This window comes from Dermacentor variabilis, chromosome 5 (genome assembly GCF_050947875.1).
Source record: "Dermacentor variabilis isolate Ectoservices chromosome 5, ASM5094787v1, whole genome shotgun sequence".
In the NCBI taxonomy this organism is placed as follows: domain Eukaryota; kingdom Metazoa; phylum Arthropoda; class Arachnida; order Ixodida; family Ixodidae; genus Dermacentor; species Dermacentor variabilis.
In genome coordinates this window covers 169,148,102-169,174,843 of record NC_134572.1, presented here as the reverse complement: position 1 = coordinate 169,174,843, position 26,742 = coordinate 169,148,102, and the positions used below count along the sequence as shown (strand labels likewise).

At 47.6% G+C, this 26,742-nt stretch overlaps 1 protein-coding gene across 1 annotated transcript in view; it reads right to left on the bottom strand.

Moving 5' to 3' along the window:
- The window catches only part of LOC142583707 (cytoplasmic dynein 2 intermediate chain 1), a 114,870-nt gene extending 88,647 nt beyond the window's left edge, over positions 1 to 26,223 (bottom strand). The window contains exons 1-6 of the mRNA XM_075694194.1: positions 25,884 to 26,223; positions 19,050 to 19,740; positions 3,533 to 3,709; positions 2,211 to 2,284; positions 1,945 to 2,012; positions 38 to 68 (exon numbers count right to left, since the gene is read on the bottom strand). Of these exons, the coding sequence (XP_075550309.1) occupies positions 38 to 68; positions 1,945 to 2,012; positions 2,211 to 2,284; positions 3,533 to 3,709; positions 19,050 to 19,740; positions 25,884 to 25,898 (1,056 nt within the window). The 5' untranslated portion in view covers positions 25,899 to 26,223. The remainder of the gene's footprint in view (positions 1 to 37; positions 69 to 1,944; positions 2,013 to 2,210; positions 2,285 to 3,532; positions 3,710 to 19,049; positions 19,741 to 25,883) is intronic.
- Positions 26,224 to 26,742: the final 519 nt, after the last annotated feature.

Genomic DNA, 26,742 nt, shown 5'->3' with positions numbered 1-26,742 from the left:
GCAGTGCGTCGATTTCTAAAGTGACACAGTTATTCACCTTTTCTGCGGAATGAGACGTTGAAGCTCGCCTGTGAAAATGAAGAGAAATAAATAAACAGCCGATTATTCCGAAAGCTTGAAAGTCATTATGTGCATCTTTGTTCGCTGGCTGTCGACGGTAACGCCATTATCATTCGAGCTACGTATAGCGACACATTGTACTGCTGAAGAAGTTACGTTTATTTAAAACCTGCAGTGGTAATTTTGGAACTTCCGTTGCTAGGGCTATATGCGACCTACACTATCTCCGGTATCGGCCCACTTTTCTATGACACTCGTTTGCCGAGATCACCCATATAATAACGCGCACAATAACGCAGAGACAATTAATATTCCTCTTTTGCGCAGTGAAATCTGCCTGCTCCTGAAACGGACATCCTGCCGTCTCAGCAAAACTACCTGGTTTGATAAGGAATCTTAAGAACTCGGAGTTATACGTTATAGACCCATGTGTAAGCCTACAGATTCCGTCAAACCTGAGAGAAAAACAGTAAGTTCGCCACAATAGTGCACTGCTCGAGGCTTGGTACTGCATGCATTTAGGCCAAACTTCTTATACGGGATAAAACGTGCCTCTAGTCCGCAGTGTTCTTGTGGCCATCCAGAGGATATGCACCATCTCCTCCTCGACTGCACTGAATATGATTCACCGCGAAAGGTATTGCAAGCAAATTTGTTGCTTTTAGACAGAAGAACATTCACTCTAAATAAGATGCTTCTTATATTGACAAGAGCGGGCCTTTGGAAAAGAGAACTTGTTGCTTTGAAAAACTTTTTCGAAGGCACAAACATTTTGGGGAAATATTAAATTTCAGTGTGTCCTAATAAGTCAAATGAGTGATATAAATGTGTTGTCTTGATTTATGTGGTGATCGTGTTCTTTATGCTACGTGCAAATAATTCCGTTGTCTGTTTTGGCCATTCAAAATATTTGACTTTATGTTTGCGTATGTATACTGAAGTCATGCACAAATCTTTGTCATTCATCTCCTGTTGGACTGTATTGTTTTTATACATCTCGTCTTCTAATGAGTGCCATAGTTGTGACATTATTCACTAGCTTTGCGCATATTTGCTCCCTTTCCTAAGCGACAAGGAGTGGCCGGTGCTGCCATATAAAGGCGCCAACGTCTCTTAATAAACATTTCAATAAAAAAAAATCACCCATGAACATGAAGGCATGATGACGACTGTATACACCACACAGTGACGACGATGGAGTAACGAAGAAGTAAGTATAAAATAATGCTAATAGCTAAATAATGCTAATAAATAATCGTCATCTGTCTTGCTTGCGTTTTCGTTCACGAGAACGCTGCACTCGCCCATTTCCTGTTTAGTATCTTCTGTCAGGCTGATAACGCGCATGCCTCTCATAACCTGGAAGTACCGGGCGCGCAGCGTTGAAGGTAGGGAAGTTACGCAAGATAGATTACGATTGTTGTTTGGGGACAAGATAAGTCCCAAATGGTTTGAACTTTTCTGATAGTGTACGATGTGGCACAAACAGAACAATACCCACCCGAGGCTCAGCAGCGTATTTATTCATTTACACATACTATCGGTGCAGGCTAGCGTCGATTGCCAGATGACCCCTGTTAAATGAAACAATATTCAGGTACAGATGGAGTTAATGGTTACTCGGTACATCGAAAATCGCAATCTCGTATTCTCAATCTCACGCAATCTCAATCTAGCACAGCCTCTGATCTTTAGAACAATGGCAGACAATTCCGCCTCAACCTACACGGCAGTGTAATGTACTAAGCAGAAGTAGACTATCAGAACAGAAGTTTCAATGTCACACAGCAAGGACGTCCGCGCAACAAAACGCAATCAAGCTTTTGTCGGCTACAACCCTTCAAGGCAGCCTTCCCGTCTAGCCTATATCGCTCATATACTTACGCATTGTCGATTCCCTGTTCAGTTTCCATGGCAACTTCCACGGCCCTCACCGCTTCCCTCGAGCCAGCCTGCGAACGTCCGCTCCAGTTCCAAGACAAAAAGAAACAAGCCACTACGATAACCTAAGCGTGTATGTAATTAGCGCAGTCGCACATGTTCATAAAGCAAGCAAACGTCGCACAAAATACTGAACAGCAGCGTTGCTTGCGAACGTGCAATAAAGACGCCATTGAAGTTGAGAAGGCACGGACGATAAGGTTACTCACCTGCTGCAACTGTTCCGCGGAATAAGTTTCCTGTCTTGTGACCGTCCGAGACCTTTTTGATGCCGTGGTGGTCGCTTTCTCAGGAAAAAGGAGAGGAAGCAAATAATTCATTTCACTTGGCAGCACGAAGTGCACCGTCTTTCGAACTGGACGATGTTTTAATTTGGAAAAAGAAAAAGAAAGATGAATGCACCTTCTGCACTTTCGCACCTGTACAAACGGACGCCTGAGATATAAGCCCCGTGGTGGCTGTAGCGGAAAGCCCCAGCATGGCCCGTCGTTCGCGGGCCACGGCGACTGCTTTTCGATGCGGGCGGAGCGCGGATACGCTCGTGCTTTGGGACGTGTGCTTCCAAGGTGGGGGAAATTATTCCGGAACCACCACAAACAACACAAAACATGTGTCCCGGGAAAATCCAAACGCCCTAGCTTGTTATGGGACGTACTGAAGACGTGTACAGCACCATGGCCACGGTGAAGCTAATCTACTGCTGGACTTTTCGCAAACCTAGCTTTACATATATCCGAGCAACATCCTTAGCAGGATATTCTCAGTTGCTTCTGCAAGTGTTTATTCGGGAGCTTTATGTTGCCCGAACGAGATTGAGTATAACCAAAAATGAAGTATTATTATTATTATTATTATTATTATTATTATTATTATTATTATTATTATTATTATTATTATTATTATTATTATTAATGTTAGTATTATTCTATTGGTCGTGGTGTCCAAAGCACACTTCTCTTCTGACAAACGCGGATCCCAAAGGTCATGCTGCTGTAAGTGCATATGAGGTAGTTCGTCTGATACCGAACTGCTTTTTAATGGCCGTAAGGAGCAAAGATGCGAAATTTCTGAGATTTCAGAGCACACGAAAACGCACAAATATCGAAACGGAGTCCTACAATATGGGTTCTCACATCCAAGCTCCGTCATGCACCATAGTAACCCAATTTCTAAATAATTAATTGCCCTCCGATTACATTGTCAAACAGTAGTGCCTTGGAGCACGTCCTGACATCACCCTAAAGTGGTCCTGCAATTATGTACCTGGCATGTTCTCGGCATCTACTTGGGACGGACAGATGCACTTGATCAGGAGCCTTTTAGGATTAGTGCAGGACATCCTTAAGACGTACGAATGTCCTGATGCCGACATCGAAGAGCCCTAATGAGGATGCCTTTGCGTAGTCTGGGACCCCACCGTACGGCGTTTAGCATAACCATTGTGTCGTTTTGGGGGATCAAATACCATCAGTTATACATATCGGCGACTAAGAACAAAGAAAACAACTGTGCCATCGCTTGTAATACTCACGTGTTGGAGGTTGCGCATTCTCCTTCTCTGAAACAGCAATCTTTTGTGGCCGAGATTTTGACGTCTTGTGAGACGTGCCTCCTGTCACATAGGGACTCTTGCGTTCTTGATGATCAGGCTTTTCAACTTTGCTCACGTGCGACGACTGCTTTTTCCGAGATGTCGCTGGCGATGAGCCTGTAAATTACTGTGGTCACTGTTCTTTCCGCGCCAAGTCACCATTATTCCGCGATCAACCCGGTTTTCTAAGTACTGCCCTGCCTCTAGGATCGGCCGCAGCTTACACGGCGAAACACGCGAACAAGCCAAACCCCGGGCAAGTATACGCGTAAAAATGCTGACTAACCGTATGCAGATGAAGCTGTAGGTGGAGGTGGATATGACATACACACACACTGTGTGTGTATGGTGTGTGTCCCAATTATCGTGCAATTAAAAATATGCAAATGCCACGTAATCGGACAGAACTAAATAACGTAATGTTGTTTGCCATCGCTTGAAGAAACTCCAAGTACTTTTTTCGCATTCCGCCTAATCACATAATTATCCTAAATAATTAATGATACAACTTATCAAATATTATACTTAGATTAAAGGTGTCAGTGAGAAAATTGTAGAGCAGCATCAAAAATCTCCCGGTACAACTTTCTGTTGCTCAATATGTGCTACATGAATGTGTCTTTCCTAGCGTGAAACAAGTCCACGAATACACGCAAAAATTGCCGCGCGACTGGCAGCAATATTGGTCATATATTGTCATAGGCCAGTAGGAGACGGGAAAGCCGGTGTAGGGGACGTATGAAAGCACTTTATCAGAGCAGTCAACGCGACGTCGTTGTCGTCTCTGTTTTCGTACTCGCGCGCTACTTCAGCGTCGTTTTCATCGCCTGGCACACACCCGCAGCGACCTTATAGGATGTGGCATTTGCTCCTCCTTTGGAAAAAAGGTATCGTCCCGATGCACCAACCTCCCAAGGCTGTGCACAGACGGTGTAAAGTTGAGGTCATGAGGAAATGTATGATTTCATACGAAGCACGTGCACAACCTCCGGCAGATGCCGCCGGCGTTTGGAGCAGTTATGGCTGTGGGGGACAACTTCATAATTCACATCGCTGATGCGGCGCAGAACTGTGTACGGGCCGAAGAATCTTCGCAGGAGCTTCTCAGATAGCCCCCGTCGACGAATCGGAGTCCAGACCCACACCTGGTCACCGACGTTGTATGGGACGGGTCTGTGCCAAAGATTGTAGTGTCGGGCAACGTATTCCTGTTGTTCTTGGATTCGGAAACGCGCAAGCTGTCTGGCTTCCTCTGCGCGTTGCGTAAATTCCTCGGCGCCAGTCTCGCGGTCACCGCACTCGTGTGGCAGCATTGCGTCCAACGTTGTTGTCACTTCCCGGCCGTAAACGAGGTTGAAAGACGTCACGCGTGTTGTCTCTTGGCGAGCAGTGTTATACGCAAATGTAACATATGGTAAAATCTCGTCCCAGTTCTTGTGGTCGACGTCAATGTACATACTCATTATGTCTGTCAGTCTTATTCAAACGATCTGTGATCCCATTGGTTTGGGGATGATAAGCCGTGATATTTCGGTGAGTGGTACCACTTAGTCGCAAAACGGTATCCAAAAGCGCAGCCGTGAACGCAGATCCTCTGTCTGTTATGACCACTGCGGGATCGCCATGCCTTAGAACGACGGCTTCGATGAAAAATCGCGCTGCTTCGGCTGCTGTTCCACGTTGGATAGCACCTGTTTCGGCGTATCGAGTAAGGTAATCTGTGACGACGATTATCCATCTATTTCCGGCAGTAGACAGTGGAAACGGACCTAAAGGGTCCATGCCAATTTGTTCGAACGGCGCTTGCGGTATCTGAACAGGATGCAGCAGTCCAGCAGGCTTGCCGGGTAGGGTTTTGCGGCGCTGGCAATCCAGGCATGTCTGTATGTAACGTTTCACGATCGACGCTAGTCTCGGCCAATAGTACTTTAGCCTAATTCTTGCCAATGTGCGGGTCTAGCTCAAGCGACCAGCGGTCGGCTGTCGCCGTTTCACGCCACCAACGCAAAGACGCATAACTGGTTCCTCTTTTCGATTACTTAGAGGGAAAAACAAGAAGCGTGCCGGGGTTATTCGTGAGATAGCTGCCTTCGTTTTGCTTGTGCCACGATGTTCTCTATAAGAAGAACTTTTCACCTAGTGGCAGCAGCTACCTACTTGTCATTCCCGCATCTCTTCGCGACGAAGTCCTACATGCCTGTCACAACGAGCCGACCGCTGCTCACTTGGGCTAGACCCGCACATTGGCAAGAATTAGGCTAAAGTACTATTGGCCGAGACTAGCGTCGATCGTGAAACGTTACATACAGACATGCCTGGATTGCCAGCGCCGCAAAACCCTACCCGGCAAGCCTGCTGGACTGCTGCATCCTGTTCAGATACCGCAAGCGCCATTCGAACAAATTGGCATGGACCCTTTAGGTCCGTTTCCACTGTCTACTGCCGGAAATAGATGGATAATCGTCATCACAGATTACCTTACTCGATACGCCGAAACAGGTGCTATCCAACGTGGAACAGCAGCCGAAGCAGAGCGATTTTTCATCGAAGCCGTCGTTCTAAGGCTTGGCGCTCCCGCAGTGGTCATAACAGACAGAGGATCTGCGTTCACGGCTGCGCTTCTGGATACCATTTTGCGACTAAGTGGTACCACTCACCGAATTATCACGGCTTATCATCCCCAAACCAATGGGATCACAGAACGTTTGAATAAGACTCTGACAGACATGATGAGTATGTACATTGACGTCGACCACAAGAACTGGGACGAGATTTTACCATATGTTACATTTGCGTATAACACTGCTCGCCAAGAGACAACACGCGTGACGTCTTTCAACCTCGTTTACGGCCGGGAAGTGACAACAATGTTGGACGCAATGCTGCCACACGAGTGCGGTGACCGCGAGACTGGCGCCGAGGAATTTACGCAACGCGCAGAGGAAGCCAGACAGCTTGCGCGTTTCCGAATCCAAGAACAACAGGAATACGTTGCCCGACACTACAATCTTTGGCACAGACCCGTCCCATACAACGTCGGTGACCAGGTGTGGGTCTGGACTCCGATTCGTCGACGGGGGCTATCTGAGAAGCTCCTGCGAAGATTCTTCGGCCCGTACACAGTTCTGCGCCGCATCAGCGATGTGAATTATGAAGTTGTCCCCCACAGCCATAACTGCTCCAAACGCCGGCGGCATCTGCCGGAGGTTGTGCACGTGCTTCGTATGAAACCATACATTTCCTCATGACCTCAACTTTACACCGTCTGTGCACAGCCTTGGGAGGTTGGTGCATAGGGACGATACCTTTTTCCAAAGGAGGAGCAAATGCCACATCCTATATGGTCGCTGCGGGTATGTGCCAGGTGATGAAAACGACGCTGAAGTAGCGCGCGAGTACGAAAACAGAGACGACAACGACGTCACGTTGACTGCTCTGATAAAGTGCTTTCATACGTCCTCTACACCGGCTTTCCCGTCTCCTACTGGGCTATGACAATATATGACCAATATTGCCGCCAGTCGCGCGGCAATTTTTGCGTGTATTCGTGGACTTGTTTCATGCTAGGAAAGACACATTCATGTAGCACGTATTGAGCAACATAAAGTTGTACCGGGAGTTTTTTTAGGCTGCTCTACAATTTTTTTACGTGACGTCGTCGTCGGCGATACGTAAGCGGGGTCGCTGGCATTCCGCAGGGTCGACGTCGTCTGAGCTCGTAAAAATGTGACGATGAGGTTACGGACATTAATCACGGCACCGTACTCTCAAGAAATCCATCCCCAATATAAGTTCCTTACAACACTCAAAGAGAATGACGAGGGTGGCGACGAAAGTTGCACCGGCGATTACTATTCTGGCTGTGCGTTTTCAAATCGGCGTCATCAACTGGCCGCCGGCAGTTCTGATGTTGGGCCCGGTCCACGGCATCTTCACTTTTCTTAGCCTGTCGGCCAGCTTTTCACTTCTTATCGAAAAATGGGAACCAGTATCGACGAGAGCGGCCACTTGGTGGCCGTCAATGCAAACGACAAGATCGGCGCTGACGGCGTCGGTTACAGTGGGCGCGGTTGGAGTCGTCGGAGTTTTATAGTCGGTCGTCGGTGATGGGGGCTTTTGGAAAGCTAGACGGTTTGCAGCCTCACCCCCGGGGGTCGTTGCTTCTAGTTTTCCCGGCGCGGGCTAGGGGACCTGCCCCTAGATGCGTCAGAAAAATTGCGATGGGTCGGTGGGGTGTGACGAGCCGGAGAAGGGGAATGCGATCGAGGCGTCGCTGAACCTTGCGGCCGAAAGTTTGCAGAATTTTCATCGCAGGTACGTGCAGCATCAAACACAGGATAATTGCAGTTGGAAAACCTTGGATACCTAGCTGCGCGGTAGTGGCACGCGCGGTAAACACGTCCTGCTTCGCCGCAATGAAAGCATAGCGGCCGGCGGTCAGCAGTGCGCCACAAATCGGTCTTTCGAAGCGGGTAGCCAGCAGAGGATTCGCCGTAAGACCGAGGCGCAGCGATCGGCTGGCGACGATACGGCATAGCTGGCAGCGGCTGTGACTGTCGAATATACGGCGTCGGGCGTAGCGGTGATGGCTGCGTCGTAGTGTTTGACGGTGTCAGCAACATCGAAGTGGCGGGAGGTGGACGACAGACAGCTTCCGCGTAGGTTAATCGTCATGGCACCACCTGCCAGTCGGGCGACGAAAAGGCCTGTCGAGTTTCCTCCTGAACGATATCAGCGACAGAAGCTACAGCTGGTGCCATAGGAGAAATCCCGAGCTGTCGGATCACCTGTCGCACAATCTCTCGGATGACTTCACGCAGAGACGTGCCGCAGCTCTCAGGTAGAATTGAAGCATTCACCGGTGAGTTCATGCGATCATATTGGCGGTACCGTTGCTGTGGTGCCCGTTTTATAGCGGTAGCCTGCTTGGTGAATCCGGCCACTGTCGTCGGTGGGTTCCTCACGAGTCCGGCAAACAGTTCCTCCGTCACTCCGCGCAAGAGATAGCGTAACTTCTTTTCTTCGGCCATCTCAGGGTCTGCTCTGCGGAAAAGGCGGGCCATATCTTCTGCAAACATGGCAACGCTCTCGTTTGGTTTTTTGAATACGGGATTCGAGCAGGCGCTGCGCATTGTCTTTTCTGTCGCTACTAGTGAATGTGTCTAGCAGCTGGGTGTGGAAGGCATCCCGCGTGGTCAAACTTCTCTCCCGGTTCACAAACCACGTCCGCGCGCTGTCTTGAAGCGCAAAATAGACATTAGCCAGCTTTTGCTCGGATCCCCAGTCATTATAACTGGCGACACGCTCAAATTGGTCCAGCCAATCTAGGAAATCTTCAAAAGCGTCGCCATGGAAACTTTCTAGGATCTTAGGATTCTGCAGCGTCACCTGCGATGGAGTTGCAGTAGCCATGGCGGAAGTAGGTAGACGCGTTCCTGCAGGGTCCTGCAAAGGGGTGAACTCGGGCGTCAGGCCTAGCAGGCGGCGACTGTATCGGTGAACAGGAGTTGGGACTAACGAAGGTGATTCCGCGTTCGACGTATGGCTCCGCGAAGGGGTGCCGAACACGAGGCAATCCTACCCAGCACCTCCACCAGTGTCACAGCCTATAGTAGGAGACGGAATAGCCGGCATATAGGACGTACGAAAGCACTTTATCAGAGCAGTCAACGCGACGTCGTTGTCGTCTCTGTTTTTGTACTCGCGCTCTACTATATATAGATACAAGTACTGTAGTATGCAAACGTCGCAAGAGCAGTTCGCTGCAGAATACTTCTATGATTAATCGTAACCATTCTAATCAAGCCTGTTTTATGCACTAGTCAACTGCATAATGTGATGACGTAGTACGTCAGCGTGCCAGTGCAACCGTGCGTTGTCGTGGTTGTTTCAGGTTGTTTTCAGTTTTTTTTTTTTGCCGCTGTGGCACAGTTAAACATTTCTTTTAGTCGCTATACGTTGTCTCAGGTCCATTTACAACACACCCTAGGCAATCATTATCAATAGAAAAAATTAAGTAGGCCCATGCAGACGCCGCCAAAATGTATGATGTCACGGGAAACTGGCGCGGGAACTTCAAGGCGGCGTCGCGTCTTTCCATCTTGCGTCTTTTCTGGCTTATCAAGCCTCTTCCAACGTTAAGAACGGATTTTTTATTTTCGTATTGTAGAAGCGTGATTTAGTTGCAGATTTTAGCTTCTTTTCCTGCTTTGTATTGTATTTTGCCACGATCGTAAATAGCAACACGCGGAGAGTATACGTTTGCCGCGGTCACCAAAGTCGCATTTGTCCGCCCCTTTATTTGGCCACCAACCGCGAAGATCGCATTCCACTGCACAGCACGAGGTCGCTGCTTTGATTCCCAGCTGTGGCGGCGGCCGCATTCCGACAGAGTTGGAATGCATGAACGCCCGTGTGCCGGGGGCGCTTCGTTTGCACGTTAAATGGCTTTCGGTGGTATTCCTGACCCTTATATACACTATATAAAACTAAAGAGACGCGAAAGTTTTTAAGGGCTACAGAATTGGACAAGCGCTGTAGCATGAACAGATTTTCATAGTGCTGCAAGTGCTACTGTGCTGTGCGGGGACAGTGTGCGGCGACAGTGAACAACTGTGATTGTATGTCTGTGCTCCTTTCTTTATCTCTACTTTGTTATCTGTTTACCTCCCCCTCCCCTCTTTCCCCAGCGTAGGGTAGCAAACCGGACCTTCCCCTCCGGTTAACGTCCCTGCCTTTCCCCTTTCCTCTCTCTCTCTCTCTCTAAAGATACGCAAAGAAACCAGACAAAGAGCTACTCATTGTTCCAACTTCTCCCTCTTCTCTTCTTGCAGTGACCGCCTGCCCCGTTAATTCGTCTTTTTCTACATACTCCCGCCCCCCCAGTAGCATTGTCCAATTCAAGCTTGTACAATTTCTGCACTGGCCTTCTAAGCCTGCCATCTTGAGCTTTCACACGGCAGGTCCGGATTATTCCATCTTGACCAGGGAAGACGTCCACGACTCGTCCCAGTGCCCAAATGCCTCTAGAGATGTTAGGTTCCTCGATGAGTACTACATCATCTACTTGTAGACTGCTACTAGGATGCGATGGGTAGAGGTGAAGTGCCCGCAGTTCGAGGAGGTATTCTTTCTTCCATCCAATCCACAGGTGGTCCACGAGCTTCTGGCGGTATCGCAACTTCTTGCTGAGGTCACGTCGCGTGGCCTGTGCACTTCGAGCTTCGTCGTCACTGTTGGTTCGCTCTGCAGAGGCAAGAAATGAGCTCCCGACAAGACAATGAGCAGGACATAGTGGAGAATGCTCTCTAGGGTCCGTATACGTATAGGTTAGGTCTTGAATTGATAAACGCCTCTACCTCCAGCAGTACAGTCTCAGTTTGTTCGCTGGTGAGCTTGCTATTTCCCAGTACTTTGCTTAAAGATTCACTCATTCATTCATTCATTCTTTATTTACATCATATTTTACAAAATACAAAAGCCTTACTGGACCCACAGCCATTGGCTAGTCCCGGGTCCGTAGTGAACTTAGGCTATAAAACGCAACAGGCGAGCACACAAAAGCAGCAGACATATTACATAATAGTAATATAAAACATAGATAACTCAGACATGAAAGTAAATATAACTCAGCGTTCTTTTATCCTCAACGCGCGCGGGCAACAAAACGGACATAATACTTAACAATGACATTGACATTCACAACTTGAGCAATTGACATGTACAACTTAGACAGGAATCTAAATTAAAGTAGTTTCTTTTTATCGACTGTATTTTTCAAAAAAGTATTTTCTCACAGCAGACCTAAAGTTACGGGCTTCTTTTATATGTATTGGCAAAGAATTCCAAATAAGTACGCCGTTAAATTCCACGAGTCTTCTCCCGTACAGATTTTGACATGGGGGCAAATTAAAGCACTGATTATTTGCAGCTCTTGTATTTCGTAACGGGATTTTAAACAAGGTAATCGGAAGTGGATTATTGTTTTCGATAATACTATGAATTACCTCAGCAGTTTTCAATTCATACAATGCCTGCACTGGCAACACATGCAATGAGCTATACAAGTACGTACTGGATTGTGTACACCTAGATGAGGTAATAATTCTTAATGCGCGTTTTTGCAGACGGAATACAGGCTCAAGGTAAGTTGGAAAGGTGTTACCCCATGAGTCAATACAATACGATATGTGGCTCTGAATGAAGGAGAAGTACAGAATGCGTAGGACAGGATATCCGAAACATTCACGAGCCTTAAGAAGAATATAACATCCGTAAGCAAGCTTAGAACAAAGGTGTTTAATGTGAGTTTTCCAGTGCATGTCTGAATCAAAGAAAATACCTAAATATTTGTAGGAGACAACTTGTTGTAGTTTAATGCCACGTAATGATATGTCCAGTATTTCAGTATTGAGCTTTTTCTTCCTGGAATGAAAAACTGTATACTTAGTCTTAGTAAGATTAAGGGTCAGTTCATTAGACGTGAACCACTTAAAAACATTATCTAATTCTGCATTTATTTTATCCTGTATATCGGGCAGACTGTCTCCAGTAAATAGAAGAGCGGTGTCGTCAGCATACATCAAAGCCTGTGAATGCCTAAGCGTTGCAGGGAAATCATTTATGTAAAGTGAGAAAAGCATGGGCCCAAGAACGGAACCCTGTGGCACACCAGTTAGTACAGTTTGTAAAGTAGACGTATAATTTTTAAGTATTACTTGCTGTTTGCGGTTACTAAGGTAGCTTCGAAGCAGGTTCAGGATTTTGCCCCTAAACCCTAGATTGTTAATCTTGTTCAGTGATACTTGACTGATCGGATAAGACTCTCCCACCAGCCGCACCACCAAGGTGCGCCTGGCATAATAAATTTCCATTCTATGCGAGGCGTCAAGAGCAAAGATGCAAATGGAGAGCTCTTCATGGTGTTCCACATGTCCCATAGGTCTCGCGATGCTCTCTTAAATGCGAGAGCATTATCGGAGTACAGTGTTGCGGGCACTCCTCTACGAGCCAAAAACCTACGGAACGCTAGTAAGGAGGAGCTTGCAGAGATTCCACTCGTGAATTCAAGGCGCACAGCTCTCGTGGTCGCACATGTGAACAACGGAATATAAGCTTTGTATGTAACTCCATCAGTCTTATGTTGCTTTACATATAGTGGGCCTGCAAATTCTAATCCCACAACTTTAATCGGCCGTGATGTGAGAAGCCTGTCTTCAGTCATTGGCGCAAAGTGCACCTTTACAGGTTTGCCGTTGTATTTTTTGCAGAGAAAGCAAGCATTGATGATCCGCTTAACTTCTTGTCAAACACGTATAACCCAGTAACGCTGTCGAATCTGCATCATAGTGCTTGCCACATCGCCATGTAAAACTCTGCAGTGTGCCTCAGTAACAATTAAGGCCGTGAACGGATGCCTTTGCGGTAGAATAACCGGGTGCTTTTCGTCATACATAGCGTTCATTCTTTCAAGTCGGCCACCAAGTCGAAGCTGCCCGCTGTGATCAAGGTAAGGGTGGAGATCGCGCAGTACGGAATGTTTCTGGACAGTGTCTCAAAGCCGAAGGTGCTCAATGTCATTCGTGAATACTTCTAGCTGGACACGACAGATCCAGAACATTTCAGCCTTGTTTAGCTCCTCTGTCTAAATAGTTCCACCGAGCGATGTTTGACTACGACGACATCGATCCACAAATCGAAATACCCAGGCGGTGACGCGCAGGAGCGTCTGTAGGTTGCCAAACTCGGCGCTTGAAGTACATGTTGCGTGTCACACACTGACTCTTCGTAGATCGGTGTGCTCATGTCCGAGTCTGTAGGCCAGGTAGATCTTGGCTGGCATAACCATTCAAGCCCCCTCCACCAGCTGCGGCATGTACGTAGAATATTTAAACATACGCCCCAAGTCGATAAATCTGACGGGTTGTCTTCTTCTCCTGGGCAGTAACGCCATAGCAGTGGGTCAGCAAATGCTGCGATTTCAGTCACCCTGTGCTTTACAAACTGACCCAACTTGTTATGGTCACCCCGGATCCAGCTCAGTGTCATCGTTGAGTCTGTCCAGGTGACGCAGGGAAAATGCGTTGAATCCCATAATGAGCGGATCTATTTAATAATCTGGCTCCTACCACCGCAGCTATAAGCTCGAGCTTCGGCAGTGTTAAAATCTTGGTAGGTGCTACTCAAGACTTGGCTACTATTAGTGATGTAACTGTATTTCCGCCATCATCAACTGCTCTCAAATAGGCACATGCTCCATAAGCCTTCAGGCTGGCGTCGACGAATATATGCAGCTCTGCCTTCTCGACCGCTTCATATAGCCCAGCTGTCACGCAGCGCGGAATCTTGATGAAGCCAAGCTGGATTACGTCTCTGCACCATGCTGTCCATGTCGTCTTGGTCTCTTCTGGCAACTGGTCATCCCAAGAGTGGCCTAAAACCCACAGGCGTTGAAACAAAAGCTTTGCAGTGACGGTGAAAGGCAAGAGAATACCAAGAGCGTCGAAAATTCGGGAAGCAGCCTTGAGAAGTGTACGTTTTGTGTCAGGCTGAGCTGAGGCTAAGTATTGGGCTATAGGTTTGGAAGAAAACTTGAAGTAATCAGTTTCGGTATCCCATTGCATTCCCTTGATGCACCTTCCACTTGCTCCTGCTGGTTGTCGAAAATGTTCTGTACTTGCTGGTTATTGGTCTTCCATTTTCTGAGACTCATGCCTGCATCTCGCATAATTGACTTCGACCGCTCATAGATGCTCAGACCATCTTCGAACGTCTCTGCAACCACCAGTAAACCGTCTGCATAAAAGGACTTCTTCAAAATAGAAGCAAGCGCTTTTTCCTCCCAAGCGTTGTCCAAGTGGTGATGAATAGTGGTCATGAGCAGGAAAGGGCTTGATGTTGATCCAAATGGTACCCGGGTCATGCGCCATACGAAAATGTTACTGGTTTGGGTGACTGGAATGGCATCAAACAAGAGAAACCAGAATGCATCTCGGTCGGTCTCCTGCATCTCAATTTGTAAGAATCCCTTCTCGATATCCGAGTTGATGGCAACCGGAAACCACCCAAAGCGAAGCGGTATTTTATCCAGGCAGTCGTTGGGTGATGGAAAGCCTGGAGCGTGTGAAGATACGTCGAACACGACCAGGAGCTTGGTGGTCAGCGATTCATATCGTTTAACTTCCCGATATGGCTTATAATAGGTGGCCCGATCAATAGAAACACTTTTAGGTACGACTTCAGCGTGTGCTAGCTCCAGGTATTGTCGGATGACTGCGTTGTATCGCTCCAATAATCCTTCATTCATTGATAGCCTCTGTGTCAGTTTTTGTAGACGTGCGAGCGCTGTATCACGGTTGCTTCCAAGTAGCTGTTTCTGATCTTTCCAAGGCAGCGCCACGGTGTATCCGCCATTTTTCTTGCGAATTTTTCCTCGGAACCATGCAATGGACTCGGGAGCGGGAGGTTCGCCAGAATCTGTGATGCCCGTTGCTTCGAGCTGCCAGAACGACTGTAGAATGTGTGAGGTTATGCAATCGTCAGTAATCGTTTCCACTCGCAGAACGCAGACCATAACGTTAGCGTCGCAGTCAAGAAGGGCGTTTTGGCGACTCGGTCCTTGCAGTGTCCATCCAAATGCCGTGTTGATTGCGACCAGTCCTGGAATTTCTATGCTCCTTGCAACTTCTCCCGTCATGATTTCCCAAAGATGGTCTGCTCCAATCAACAAGTTGAAGCCTTTCTCAGTATCCGCTTCAAGGAAATTGTTGTCGTCAGCGAGAAATTTGCCATCACATCACAGCTTCCGAAGGAAGTTGTTATCAGCTGTTGGCGCAGCAATGTCGTGACAGATAACTGGAACTATAATTGCTTGAGCATTATAGATGTCGGAACAGTGATGACTACGCAGTGGTACTTCAACAACCTTTCGCATTTCAGCAGAACTTGGGGATGCGTTGCCATACGTGTTGAATGAGATTATGGTTTCTCCCAGCACCTGCAGTTGCAGTTTTACAGCCAGATCTCCTGTGATAAATTATCTCTGACTGCCTCTTTCCATAGTCCCTCTGATGTATCTGGACCTGTTATTTTTAACGACAAAAGCGCGAGAAGTCTGCAGGTACACTTCTCTATCCGTCTTTGCGCAAGCGTTTGTTGAATCTCCGTCGCAAAGCATTACTGATTGCGACGAGACTATCCCTGCTGTGCTACCTGAAGCCACCGCTGGTCTCGAAGTTCCCGCTGTGGTATCTTTCTTTTTGTAGTTCGGGTCACACATACTCGAGGCGTGTCTTCCGTGACACGCTGAGCACGTCAGTTTGACATGGCAAGACCATGCCTGGTGACCTCGTGATGTACATCTATAACAGCGGTTATCCTTGGGTAGCTTCTCTTTTTTGGAAACAAGAGATAGGTTGGCATCGCAGGCGCTAGTACCGTGCTTCTTAGATCGACACAAGAAACATTAGCTCCAGCTGTATGATGCACTGTGCAGTATGGAAGCGGTGCTGCTCCCTCGAGTTCTCTCAGCACGGTCATCTACAGATCATTGAGACGATGTGTTGCACTGCTCTCGGCTTTCAAACCCAACACGTGTGAACATGAGCAGCTATTTTACCTCCGCTTTCGATCTTGCATCTGCCAGTGCTGGCTCCGAGAGGTTCGTATCAGGCCCATGTTGACGTAAAGTGTGACTCCGCTTTCCTCGTGTAGATGCAAGAACGATCTCGTATGGCAACGCCTTCTGTAGAATATCTATCAGTATTGCAGAGAAACTGAGAGTGGGTACGTCTAGTGCAGACAGACAGGGCATATTTAGTTGCGCGGCATCATACAGCTGCCTGAGGCCGCGTACGTCGCTTCCGGACTTTACATGAGGTAGATGGCGAAGCGCTGTCGGATGGTGCTGCACTATCCTTTGACGATCGCCAAAACGTTCTTTGAAAAGTGCTACGGCATCTGAGTAGCAAGCTTCATAATAGGTAAGCCGGCAATGGCCGCTGCTGCTTCCCCGGAAAGATAATGCCGTAAATAGAAAAGCTTCGTCGTTGTCGATATAGCGTTGTTGAGATTAACAGTCTGCTCGAACTGCTCCCAGAAAGGTGCCCATTTGTGAATGTCGCCTTTAAATGTCGGCATATCAAGATTCGGTAGCGTTGGCCCAATTCTGGGCACAGCATCAGGAACTGTCGGGGTTGCATTCTGAGGAGCAGACTCCGCTGTACTGTCCACGCGTCCCAAAGCATCGATATTGCACCGAATCTTGGCAAGCATGCTGATAGCTTGATCGTTATATTGTGCAGCAGTTACGTATTCTGCTTCGAGCTCATCGTCGGCAATGTGCTCTTCGAGTGCATCGTTAAGTTTCGAGAGCTCGTTGGTGCGAGCAGATAGACGGTCAAAAATACCTGAAAGCTTGGGCTTGTCCACGGTAGGATCTTTAAGTAGCAAATGTGCTTCCTTTAGAATCTTCGTATTCTGGGTTCGTCGAGCCGACCGCTTAGTCTTGAGGCGATCCATCCGATTAGCTCTTGATAGATGTCTGGTCTCCACGCCGATCATGAATGATGCGTTATCTAGTAATTCCTCGCCACTCGCAGCACGAAGCGGTGGAGCAGAAGGCCCTTGGAGACGTGCGATGAAGGTAACGAGTCCGTACGAAGGTTTTCGGCACCAAAATGTATAAAAATAACGAGACGCGAAGAAAGCAGACAAAGAGCTACTAATTGTTCCAACTTCTTCTTCTCTTTTCGCAGTGCCCGCCTGCCCCGTTTATTCTTTTTCTACATACACTATAGGGAATCATACAGTCGGCGTCGCCCTTGTGTAGAGCGTGGGAATGGCGGCCTCCGGGGCGCTCAGGAGCCAGCCAGCGACGTCTAACGGTACTTGTTTGGCCCAAACGTGCCCAGCAGCTACCATTAGACGTCGCTGGCTGCCTCCGGAGGCCGCCATTCCCGCGCTCTGCACAAGGGCGACGCCGACTGTACATAGTATCCAACGTGTTGCTCGAAGGATATTAAAACCAATCGACCAATCCATTATTATCACTGAATTAATCAATCAATCAATCACATTACCATGGAATAAAAATTGCGACCGATCCAACAAACCTTGTTGGGTTCTACATATACAGTGAAGCTTTATTCAAATGCACAAAGAATTGTGAAACCTGCGTTAGTTTGTGTGATAGTAATGTGAGTGCAGGGCCCTCGCCCAAACCACATCATTCCCTTCATAAGTAGTTCAACCGCGGCCCTTCCGCATCTGCTCGGGTGCATGTACCTACCCATGCTACACAATGTGACACACGCGGCGATCGGTCGTGTCGGGGAGAGAGAGAGAGAGAGAAAGCAAAGACAGGAAAGGCAGGGAAGTCAACCAGAAGAGCACCCGGTTTGCTACCCTACACTGGGGGTGGGAGTCTACACGATATAAGTGTACCTGCGATTGTGGCCCAATCGCAATAAATGAAAAGAAAAAAGAAAACATTGTGGCGTATTGGTTGGATCATGGGGTTGCTGTGCTCGATGGACCGAGGTTTGCTCTCGCGATTGAGCACACAATAATACATTCCTTTTTAAAGCGAAGATTTCTTTGCCTCTTCCTTCGACTTTCCCACTGCTGCTGCTGTTATTGTGGGCTGATGTCGCGCACACCACTTCGAGGGGAGGGGTTCCGAGCGTGTGTATAGACCTTTTCATCGGACGAGGAGGAAACGGTGTGCAGCGAGCCTTTCCTCCTCTCTGGCTGGTGCGATCCGGCGCGGCGCTGCTTGAAAGTATATTGCTGTCGCGTGCTGCGGAACGATTTCGATATGTTTGAAATCGTACTTTGTGAAATTTACGCAATGTCCGGTCATATAAGGTCCTCAGGGAAGCATTCGGTGCATCGGTAAGCCTCATCGGCTGATGCGGCAACCATGCCAGTGCTCATTTTATGAACGTGATAGCCTACCAAGTGATCACAACAACACTTCTGCGCTTTATCTTTATTTTCAGATGTCGGCCTCACTTTAACCTTCGTTACGCGTTTTTTTCTTTATTTTTTATCACGCGTAGTAAACTAAGAGTGGCCGGTACCTCTAAGTGGCGGCAACATCTCTTCAAATTCATTTACTTAAAAAAAAGGAAATTGCATAAGAAATATATATAGGACAATGACAAGAAGTCTTAACAATCTTTCGAGAAGTGTCGTTGTTGACATGATTAGGTAAACTACTGTGTAGGCACATCTTTCCAGCGTTGATGAGCAAGATTCAATGTAGACATTTTTACGAGCACGAAGTCTGTCAGTTTCTTGTTTTATTCTTAGGGAGTGTCGCGTCCCAGGTCCCTATAAAGCTGTCCCTAATTCTCTTGTAGTACCCAGTCACGAACATAGCTGCACCCATTGAGCATTTGAAAAAAGCAGCACATACAGTTATGAATCATACGAGCCGAGTATTCGAATTGGTTACCTTTGGACTCAGTCTCGTCGCCGTCCTTAGCTTCTGCGCTACCACCTGGAGGTCGACCCACCGCCGTCCTTGTGCGGTCCTTGGGACGTTTTTCCAACGCGCCACTCGACGACGTCGCTGTGACCTTCCCTACTCCTCCTTCTTTCTCGCTATTTCGCGAGTGTCTCCGGCCGCTCGGCTCGGCCGTCTCTGTGCCAACGCGGCTCGGTGACTTGACGCCAGTGTTTGGCACCCGCGACGTAAGGGAGTCCTTGTTCCTCGACGCAGTCGGGCGCGACGAAACCCTCGGATCGGCCGCGATCGCCTTGCTGTCGCGTCGACTGGGCGCCGCTTTTCCTTCGGGCTGGAGGGTCGGCTTCCCGCTCTCCGGTTGCCTCGACGTCGACCTGGCATGCCGCTGGCCGGGCGGCTTCTTGCTCTCCGGCGGAAGTGGAACTCTCCTGCTCTCGTGCTGACCGGAGCTTCGCTTGCTCGCATTCTGCGCGGGCAGCTTGGTGGCCTCGCGACGGTCGGCGGCTCTGTTGTCCCTGCTGACGCTCCGCGCTTTGGTGCCGGCACCGTCGTCGACCGTGCTTTTCCTGCGAGATTCCGGAACCTTTGCTTGAGTGCCGTTCGGCCGCGGAGCGCTTGACCGTGTCTTCTGGGACATCTTGGAGCGAAGGGGTTGCAAATCACCCCACGAGGCCAAGGCCTGGCAAAAAAAAGGAATAATAAAAGAAAGTCTTTGCACAACTCAGTTCCACTGCGACTTTCAGTATAAGGCGGCTTGTTCCCCTTAGATGACTATGCAGATGCGTCGATAGGCTCTACGACATGGGGAAATAAAGCGACCTACCAAGTTAGCATTCAGCACACGAGGGACGCCGATTCCCCCTCCCCCGAAAGGAAAGTGAGAGTGGGGAGGGCCGTGGGTGAGAGATATGGCAAGGTAGAAAAAAGGAGGGAGATGCCATATATATATATATATATATATATATATATATATATATATATATATATATATATATATATATATATATATATATATATATATATATATATATATTCATTTTTATCGATATATGTGCTCCCGACAAACGTTTCAAGGCACATTGCTTTTCAAAAGCTTATCTAGGGGCTTTAGCCCCATCACGACAAATAATTGAGGAATAATCACTTGCTTCTTGTGCGGCTCGTTAGTGTTGCGTGGTTAGCCCATACAATAATTTCAATACAATGCCCAGACAGTTTTGTCTCAGTCAATATTTTTTTCTTTTTTGATGACACGGTATTGTTTGGCGATGTCATACGGGTTTGGCACACGTGAGAACTGGATATCTACATCTGGCGTCCTAGGCCAAAAAAAAAAAAACGGCCCTTTCGCGCCTCCAGAGCGTCGTAGCGAGCCGGAAAAGGTGTGAAAATGTGGGTCTCAACGAGATAAGTGAGAATTAGTCGCAGAATAAGTAAATTAACGGTAATTTACTGTAATTCCCGCTAATAAATGAACAATTAACTAATTTGCACTATAGACTGCGCTACCTCCAGGATCGGCCAACCTGCCTATTACCTGGTAAAAAAAAAAGCGTGTCATTCAAAGTCAACCCGAGAGAAGACAACGTCGACGTGGAAGCGCGTACAAGAAAAAGCGAATAAAAAAAAAATCGACGGAAATAAAAAGGGACAGAGGGTACGGGAAAAAATGTAAAGTCTGAAAATGGAACGAAGCTTAGAACGACAGAAAGCTGAGCTAGGTTGGTAAGGATTCATTATGCAAAAAAGAGGTGAGGCGTGCAGACAGGACACAAGAGCAGAGAAGTGGACAACACGAACGCAACATGAACGAAGAAAATGCAACATTGAATCGTATTACTGTGTGCGCATGCGCCGACACGCCATGCATCTCGGAGGGCGCGCGCAGGTTTTGCGGCTGCGCCGTTAGATGGCGACGTGTTCTTTGAGAAGAATCGAACGGGGAAGGATCGAGCCAGTGAGAGCGGTCGGTAGCGTACGCCTTCCAGAAGCCATTTAATGTGGACGGAAGCGTCAATCGGTCAGCAGTCGTCGAGACAAGCAAGACATGTTCAGAGAATTGGCGGGAAAAAAAAGAAGGCAAAAGACTGATACTACCGGATCCGTTACAGGCATAGGTGGCGGTACAAGGTAGATATAGAAGTTTGTAAAGAGAAAAAGAAAGCTTAAGGAGACGTATACAAAAATTCTAGAACGAAGATCATGTGTAACATCCCCGAGTAACTCAAGCAGGCTAGGTGACTAATTCTCACCGGCTTGTTTCAGAGGGGAAGCCAACAGATCATCATCATCAGCGTGAAAGAGGAGCGCCGCTGCAGTACACGCCTCCTGCACAACTCGTTTCGGCGGTGGCAGCACGTTGTGTCGCTGTATTGATTGAATTCTGAACGGATTACTGTCGACAGACATCGTGAGATGGGTTCTGCTGTTTTCTTTTTTTTTTTAATCGTAGAAGCAAGCATGCTCGAATCTGTAGTTACATATTCGTCAACTAAACCCGTAACGTTTCGTACAAATTAAGTGGTCAACTGTTATCGAACTGCCTCTGGAGTGAACGTTCCGACAAGCACTTTCGTCAAGGCAACAATGCTTTCCTTGACCGCATGACTCACTCTTTCCCATCCCCGGTGGAGGAGCAGAATAAGGGGACGTGATGAGTAGCGAAAGCTCTTCCCCCACCTGTTCCGCGTGCGCCGAGGCCGAAACAATCGAACATATTCTTCGTTTCCGCCCCGTTTCCCCAAAGAGAGAGCTTCTCTCGACGCGTCATTTCGACGCCTGGGTCTCCCTGCGGTCTCGGCATCCCAGCTTGTGTTCCTTGGCCGACACCACGGTTCCGCCTTCAGACCCCTTCTCTCGTTCCTGGAGGACACGGGGCTGTGGTATAACTTGTGAATGTGCCGCTTGGTTGTCGCTGACAGCGGGGGGAGGGGGGTGGTCTCTGTAACCGCCTCAACCTTCTCTCTCTTCTTTATATCCCCCTCCCCTTCCCCAAGGCGCCCAGTCGTGCTCCCTAAAGGGTTGCAGAAAAATAGTGCATCTTCTTCTTTTTCGCAATCTTTCTCTCTCTCTCTCTTTAAGTGTGAGGTTTTACTTGCTAACACCACGATATAATTACGAGGTGCGCCGTAGTGCATGGGGGATCTCCGGATCAATTTAGACCACCTGGGCATCTTCAACGTGCACCTAAATTTGTGTACACGAATGTTTTCGCATTTCGCTTCCCATCGCAATGCGGGCTTGGCGGCCGTATTCGAATCCGCGACATCGAGTTCACAAGCGCAACGCCGTGGCTTCTGGGCTGTCGCGGCGTTTATGCAGATATTTTTGCCTGTGTCTGTATAGACGCCTACATGCTACTCTATGCTTGGCGGTTTGAAAGGACATAAAGGAGACAGAGAGGTAGGCGAAAAAAATCAGCCAAGGGTGCATGTAAAAGCTGGTCTTACTTGTTATTTACATTCAAGAACAACGTCTCATGTGCAAACTGAAGGCGATGCAATGGCGCTGTTGGGTCAGTCTAATATGTATGAAGCGCTTCCTGAAGCTTATTGAGCCAGCCGATGTCTCGAACATACGAAGACATCACGTTAAAGCCTTACCGTGCGTAGAAGGACAAGGCACGGAATCTATAATGTGCTCGTACGTCAGGTTCAGTGGTGCCTAACTTTGCCCATTCGATTTTCATAAAATGTTCTTCCATCTCTATAACTAAGCTGGGCATTCCAGTAGGGCATGCTCAACCGTTTTTATAACACCCCAGTTGTCACAATAGCCAAAGGCATTCAATAAGCTTGTTGCCCTTACGAAGACAAGTCCCTTTGTCGAAACGTCGGCTACAGCTCCATTCCTTAATTGAATTCAGCCACTGTTAATTACGTATCTAGCTTCCTGTGAGCATCTGACTTATTTGGATTCTTAAGATATAGTCATTTTCTCATACCGTTAGCGTGCCCATGATGCACTTGGACAACACTCCTTACTGCAATTTGTGTACTAATCACGCCTTTAGTCAATCTTTATCGACAAAAGAAAACCACAGAAATAACAACATATGCAGGCAGAAAATATCATGCATAGGCCAATGCGATCGAGTGAAAAAGAGAAGTGAACTTTCCCAGCTATTGATAGACTCATTCCATTCTTCTTATATATATATATATATATATATATATATATATGGATCTGCCGGTCATGAACGGCGGGTGACAAGGAAGGAATAGAATCAAGCGAAAGTAGTCCTTACAGTAACGTGCGCTGGTGAGCTATAGTCGCTACATGAGTTGGAAAACAAACAGCGCTGAAAACGGCGACTAAACAAGTAGACACATACAAGACAGCACACGGTCTCGTGTCTTCTCCTTGAGCCCCGTTTTTGTGTTCCAATCTCTCCGATATGCCAGCCATGCTCTCTATGAAGCTATACCGAAAGATAAATGACGATAACGCTCGGCGTCATTCACGTAACCCAGGCTCAAGACCCACCAGCTCTTCGAGAGGTCATGTATTTCGACGGCTTCATCCAGGGCCCACAGTTAATTGTTTATCAGTAAAGATGGACTACATCGCATGCTAAAAGAACCAGATTGAACTTAGCAAGTTACGTGAACCTTTACCGCAACACAACGACACAAATACGAAAAGACCGTTAAATCCATGACGTCAACGCCAATGCACCGGCGCTGTGGTTCTGGACCGAGTTTCGAAAAAACGAAGTTTATCGCGAAATTATTGACTCTATAAAGAGTTGAAAGAACATTTTACCCGTATAAGCTTCTTTAGGGCTTCTATTTAATGCCTGCTTAAGGGAATCAGAGAGTCACGTGAGTCTGCCGTCCCTTACGTGACTAGATATTATAAAGGGGACCGCTCATTAGGAGAAGAACGATGTTGTAGAATGAAAATATATGCTGAATGTCTTTTTTTAGATAATATAAAATGCAGCAGACTTAAGCGATTGTCGGGACATCTACCGCGACAGCAGCAAGCTCTCATAGCGCGGTTATTGGTACATTGTCAAAAAAAAATTATTCTGGGGTTTCACGTGCCATAACCACGATCCGCTTATGAGGCATGCCTGGGGTTCTTTAACGTGCATCCGATGCACAGTACATGAGTGTTATCTTTCTTTTTGTTTTTTTGGAGGGGGGGGGGGATCCCACGCCCGTCATAATGCGGCCGAGGTCGAAACCGCTTCCGAACCAGCGACCTCAGGGTCAACAGTGCAACCCCATTGTCAGGGGGTTGTCACGGCAGGTTGGACGGACAGAAAGATTACGCTGTAAAAAGAAAAGAAAGGATAAATTTACGCAAGGATAAATAAACCACTGTGCGCAAAAGGCACAGGCGTGGTATACTTATGCCGCTATGTGCCATCTAAATCTTGCATAATAACTGCGAACTATACATGAAACTTTATTGAAATCAAAATTATTTTCTCGCTTAGCCCAACCGAAGCATTGGCCATATGCACCCGTAAAATATACTAGATCGAGTTCAGCGATTTATAATTTTCCTCTTTTGTTTTATGTAGTTTATCCTGTGTATAGCTTGTTCATTTTAATGTACTGTAGCAGTTGTTGCCCCTTTCCTCATGGCTTTATATTTTACGCGATAATTTCTAATAAGTCCAGCCCTTTCGTATGTGCGTGCGCATCTTTCTTTATTTGCATATAGTTCTGAAGTTCTACTTTTGCAGCAGAAAAATAAAATAAAAAGAACGGGTAAGTTTCGACCCACCTGAGATGCGAAATCTCAGTCTGCTATATGTTTACAGAGTACGAACACACACGTACACGTATGCGCTAATGACATAGTTGGTAACTGTGCGGCAATTCTTTGTTTTTTTTTTGTTGTTGTTGTTATGACATTTCTTTTTTTTTCTTTTTTTTCTTTTTCTTGTATTGCACGTGCTCGTAGACCTCCAGTTTTAATTAAGCTCACAGTTTCCGAATCAAAACTCAGTTGTAAGTTCAGCAAGAGCGAAAGAGAGAAAGAGTACACTGTTCAATGGCGACTGAAGATGTCAGCTCTGGTATGTGCAGTTCTTGCTACTTCAAGTGAGGTGTTCGAGTTCGCGCCAAGAGGAAAAGAGTGCAGGGAGAAGAGCACAGCAACAAATAAAATTGAAAAAGCTGGGAATATATAAACAAATTAGACGCAGCCGCCAACCGAAAAAGTTAAAGGAAAGCGCGCGCCTCCTATCTTGTCCGTCCCCGCTGCAGATAAATACGGTTCACCAAATCAACTCGACCAATTTGCTCTTTTGCTAAATACATTAATTCACCTGCGCCTTTCGTTCGCGATGCATACAGATTTATTTATTCCACTTTTCACTTGCTCAAACACATATTTACCAAACGTATACAGAAAACGAGCATCTGGCATTGGCAGAAATATTTGACATACATACAACAAGAAACGATAAGAGGCCTGTCGAACGCAATAACTCTCAGGTCATTGCACAAAACCTAAAATTAGAGCATATCTGGTTTTAGCTGTCCCTATAAGAGTGTAAAGCAGCTAAATGTTTGCTTAATGGTCGTGAGTCTATGCCACCTTAAATTTGTGACAGGGCTTTACGCGGAGCTGCTTGTCCTGTCATTTGGCGCTCATCCTACGCTGTAGCATTGCAGACGGAATACACCACCCTGAACCGTAATAGTTGCGATTGCTGACAACAGATGCTTTCCCCTCGTCGCTGTCGAGTCCGAGTGGCTCGAAAGCGAGCAAACGATGCAGGACTGGGTGCCGCGACCGGTCGAGCAAATCCGAACCAACGTCGATCGACAAAGCTAGATCAACAACTCGGAGCGTGCTTACCTGTTCCGCGCACATTTTCCGCGACTATGCAGACACCAACTACGCCAGTTAAACTGTGTTCATCAGCTTTTCCAAGCCAGCCGGTTAATTTTAGCAAAGCCATGTTGACCCGCTGCCGAAGCGTTGTCATGGCGACGGCGAAACGTTTTGTCCGACCGCCGCTCACGCGTGGCGCTTCCTGCAGCGGCGCTTGCAGACGACAACAGTGATACTGGCGAAAGTCGAGCGCTGCTCGGCTTCACTGGGAATATTTAAAGGCAATGCGGCTAATAACTGCCCACCTTCACATACTGGGTATGTTACTAGCCTTGCTCTTTCGTGGGCCGATGCCGGAGACAGTCCCCTCTAAATATGTACGCCAATCGCGAAGGTGGATCTGGTGCCGGTAGCGTGCGTCTATTTGTCGTACAAAAATCCCTCACGTGACCTGATCCTAGGTGCCTAGGGACAGCATCGTTTAGGGATTTTTGAGAAGGCGCGATGCTGGCGCCGAGCGACGCCGTGGCGTGTTCGTCCTCGGCGTGATCGTTCTCTGGACCCCGCGTTGTTCAACATTGCTCATGTGATTGTACGTGCATTGCTTGTGTGTTGGTTGTAGGTTCTGCGTTACTTGGCGGAAAGCCGCGAGTAGTGGTGGTGCGGCAGTGCGGCTTTCGCCTCGGTGAGCTCTGGCAGTAGAGAATCTGCGTTGTGTGACCCGTACTTGCTTGACAATTGAAATGTCGAAGTGGCCTAGCGCATCGGCAGCGAAGTTCTGCGAACCGCGATGTGGCGTCGCCGTGTCCGACTTTGCTTAACGGACATCGAGGGATGTGCTGCTCGCTACAAGTCATGTAAATGCGACTGCATCGACCGCCCA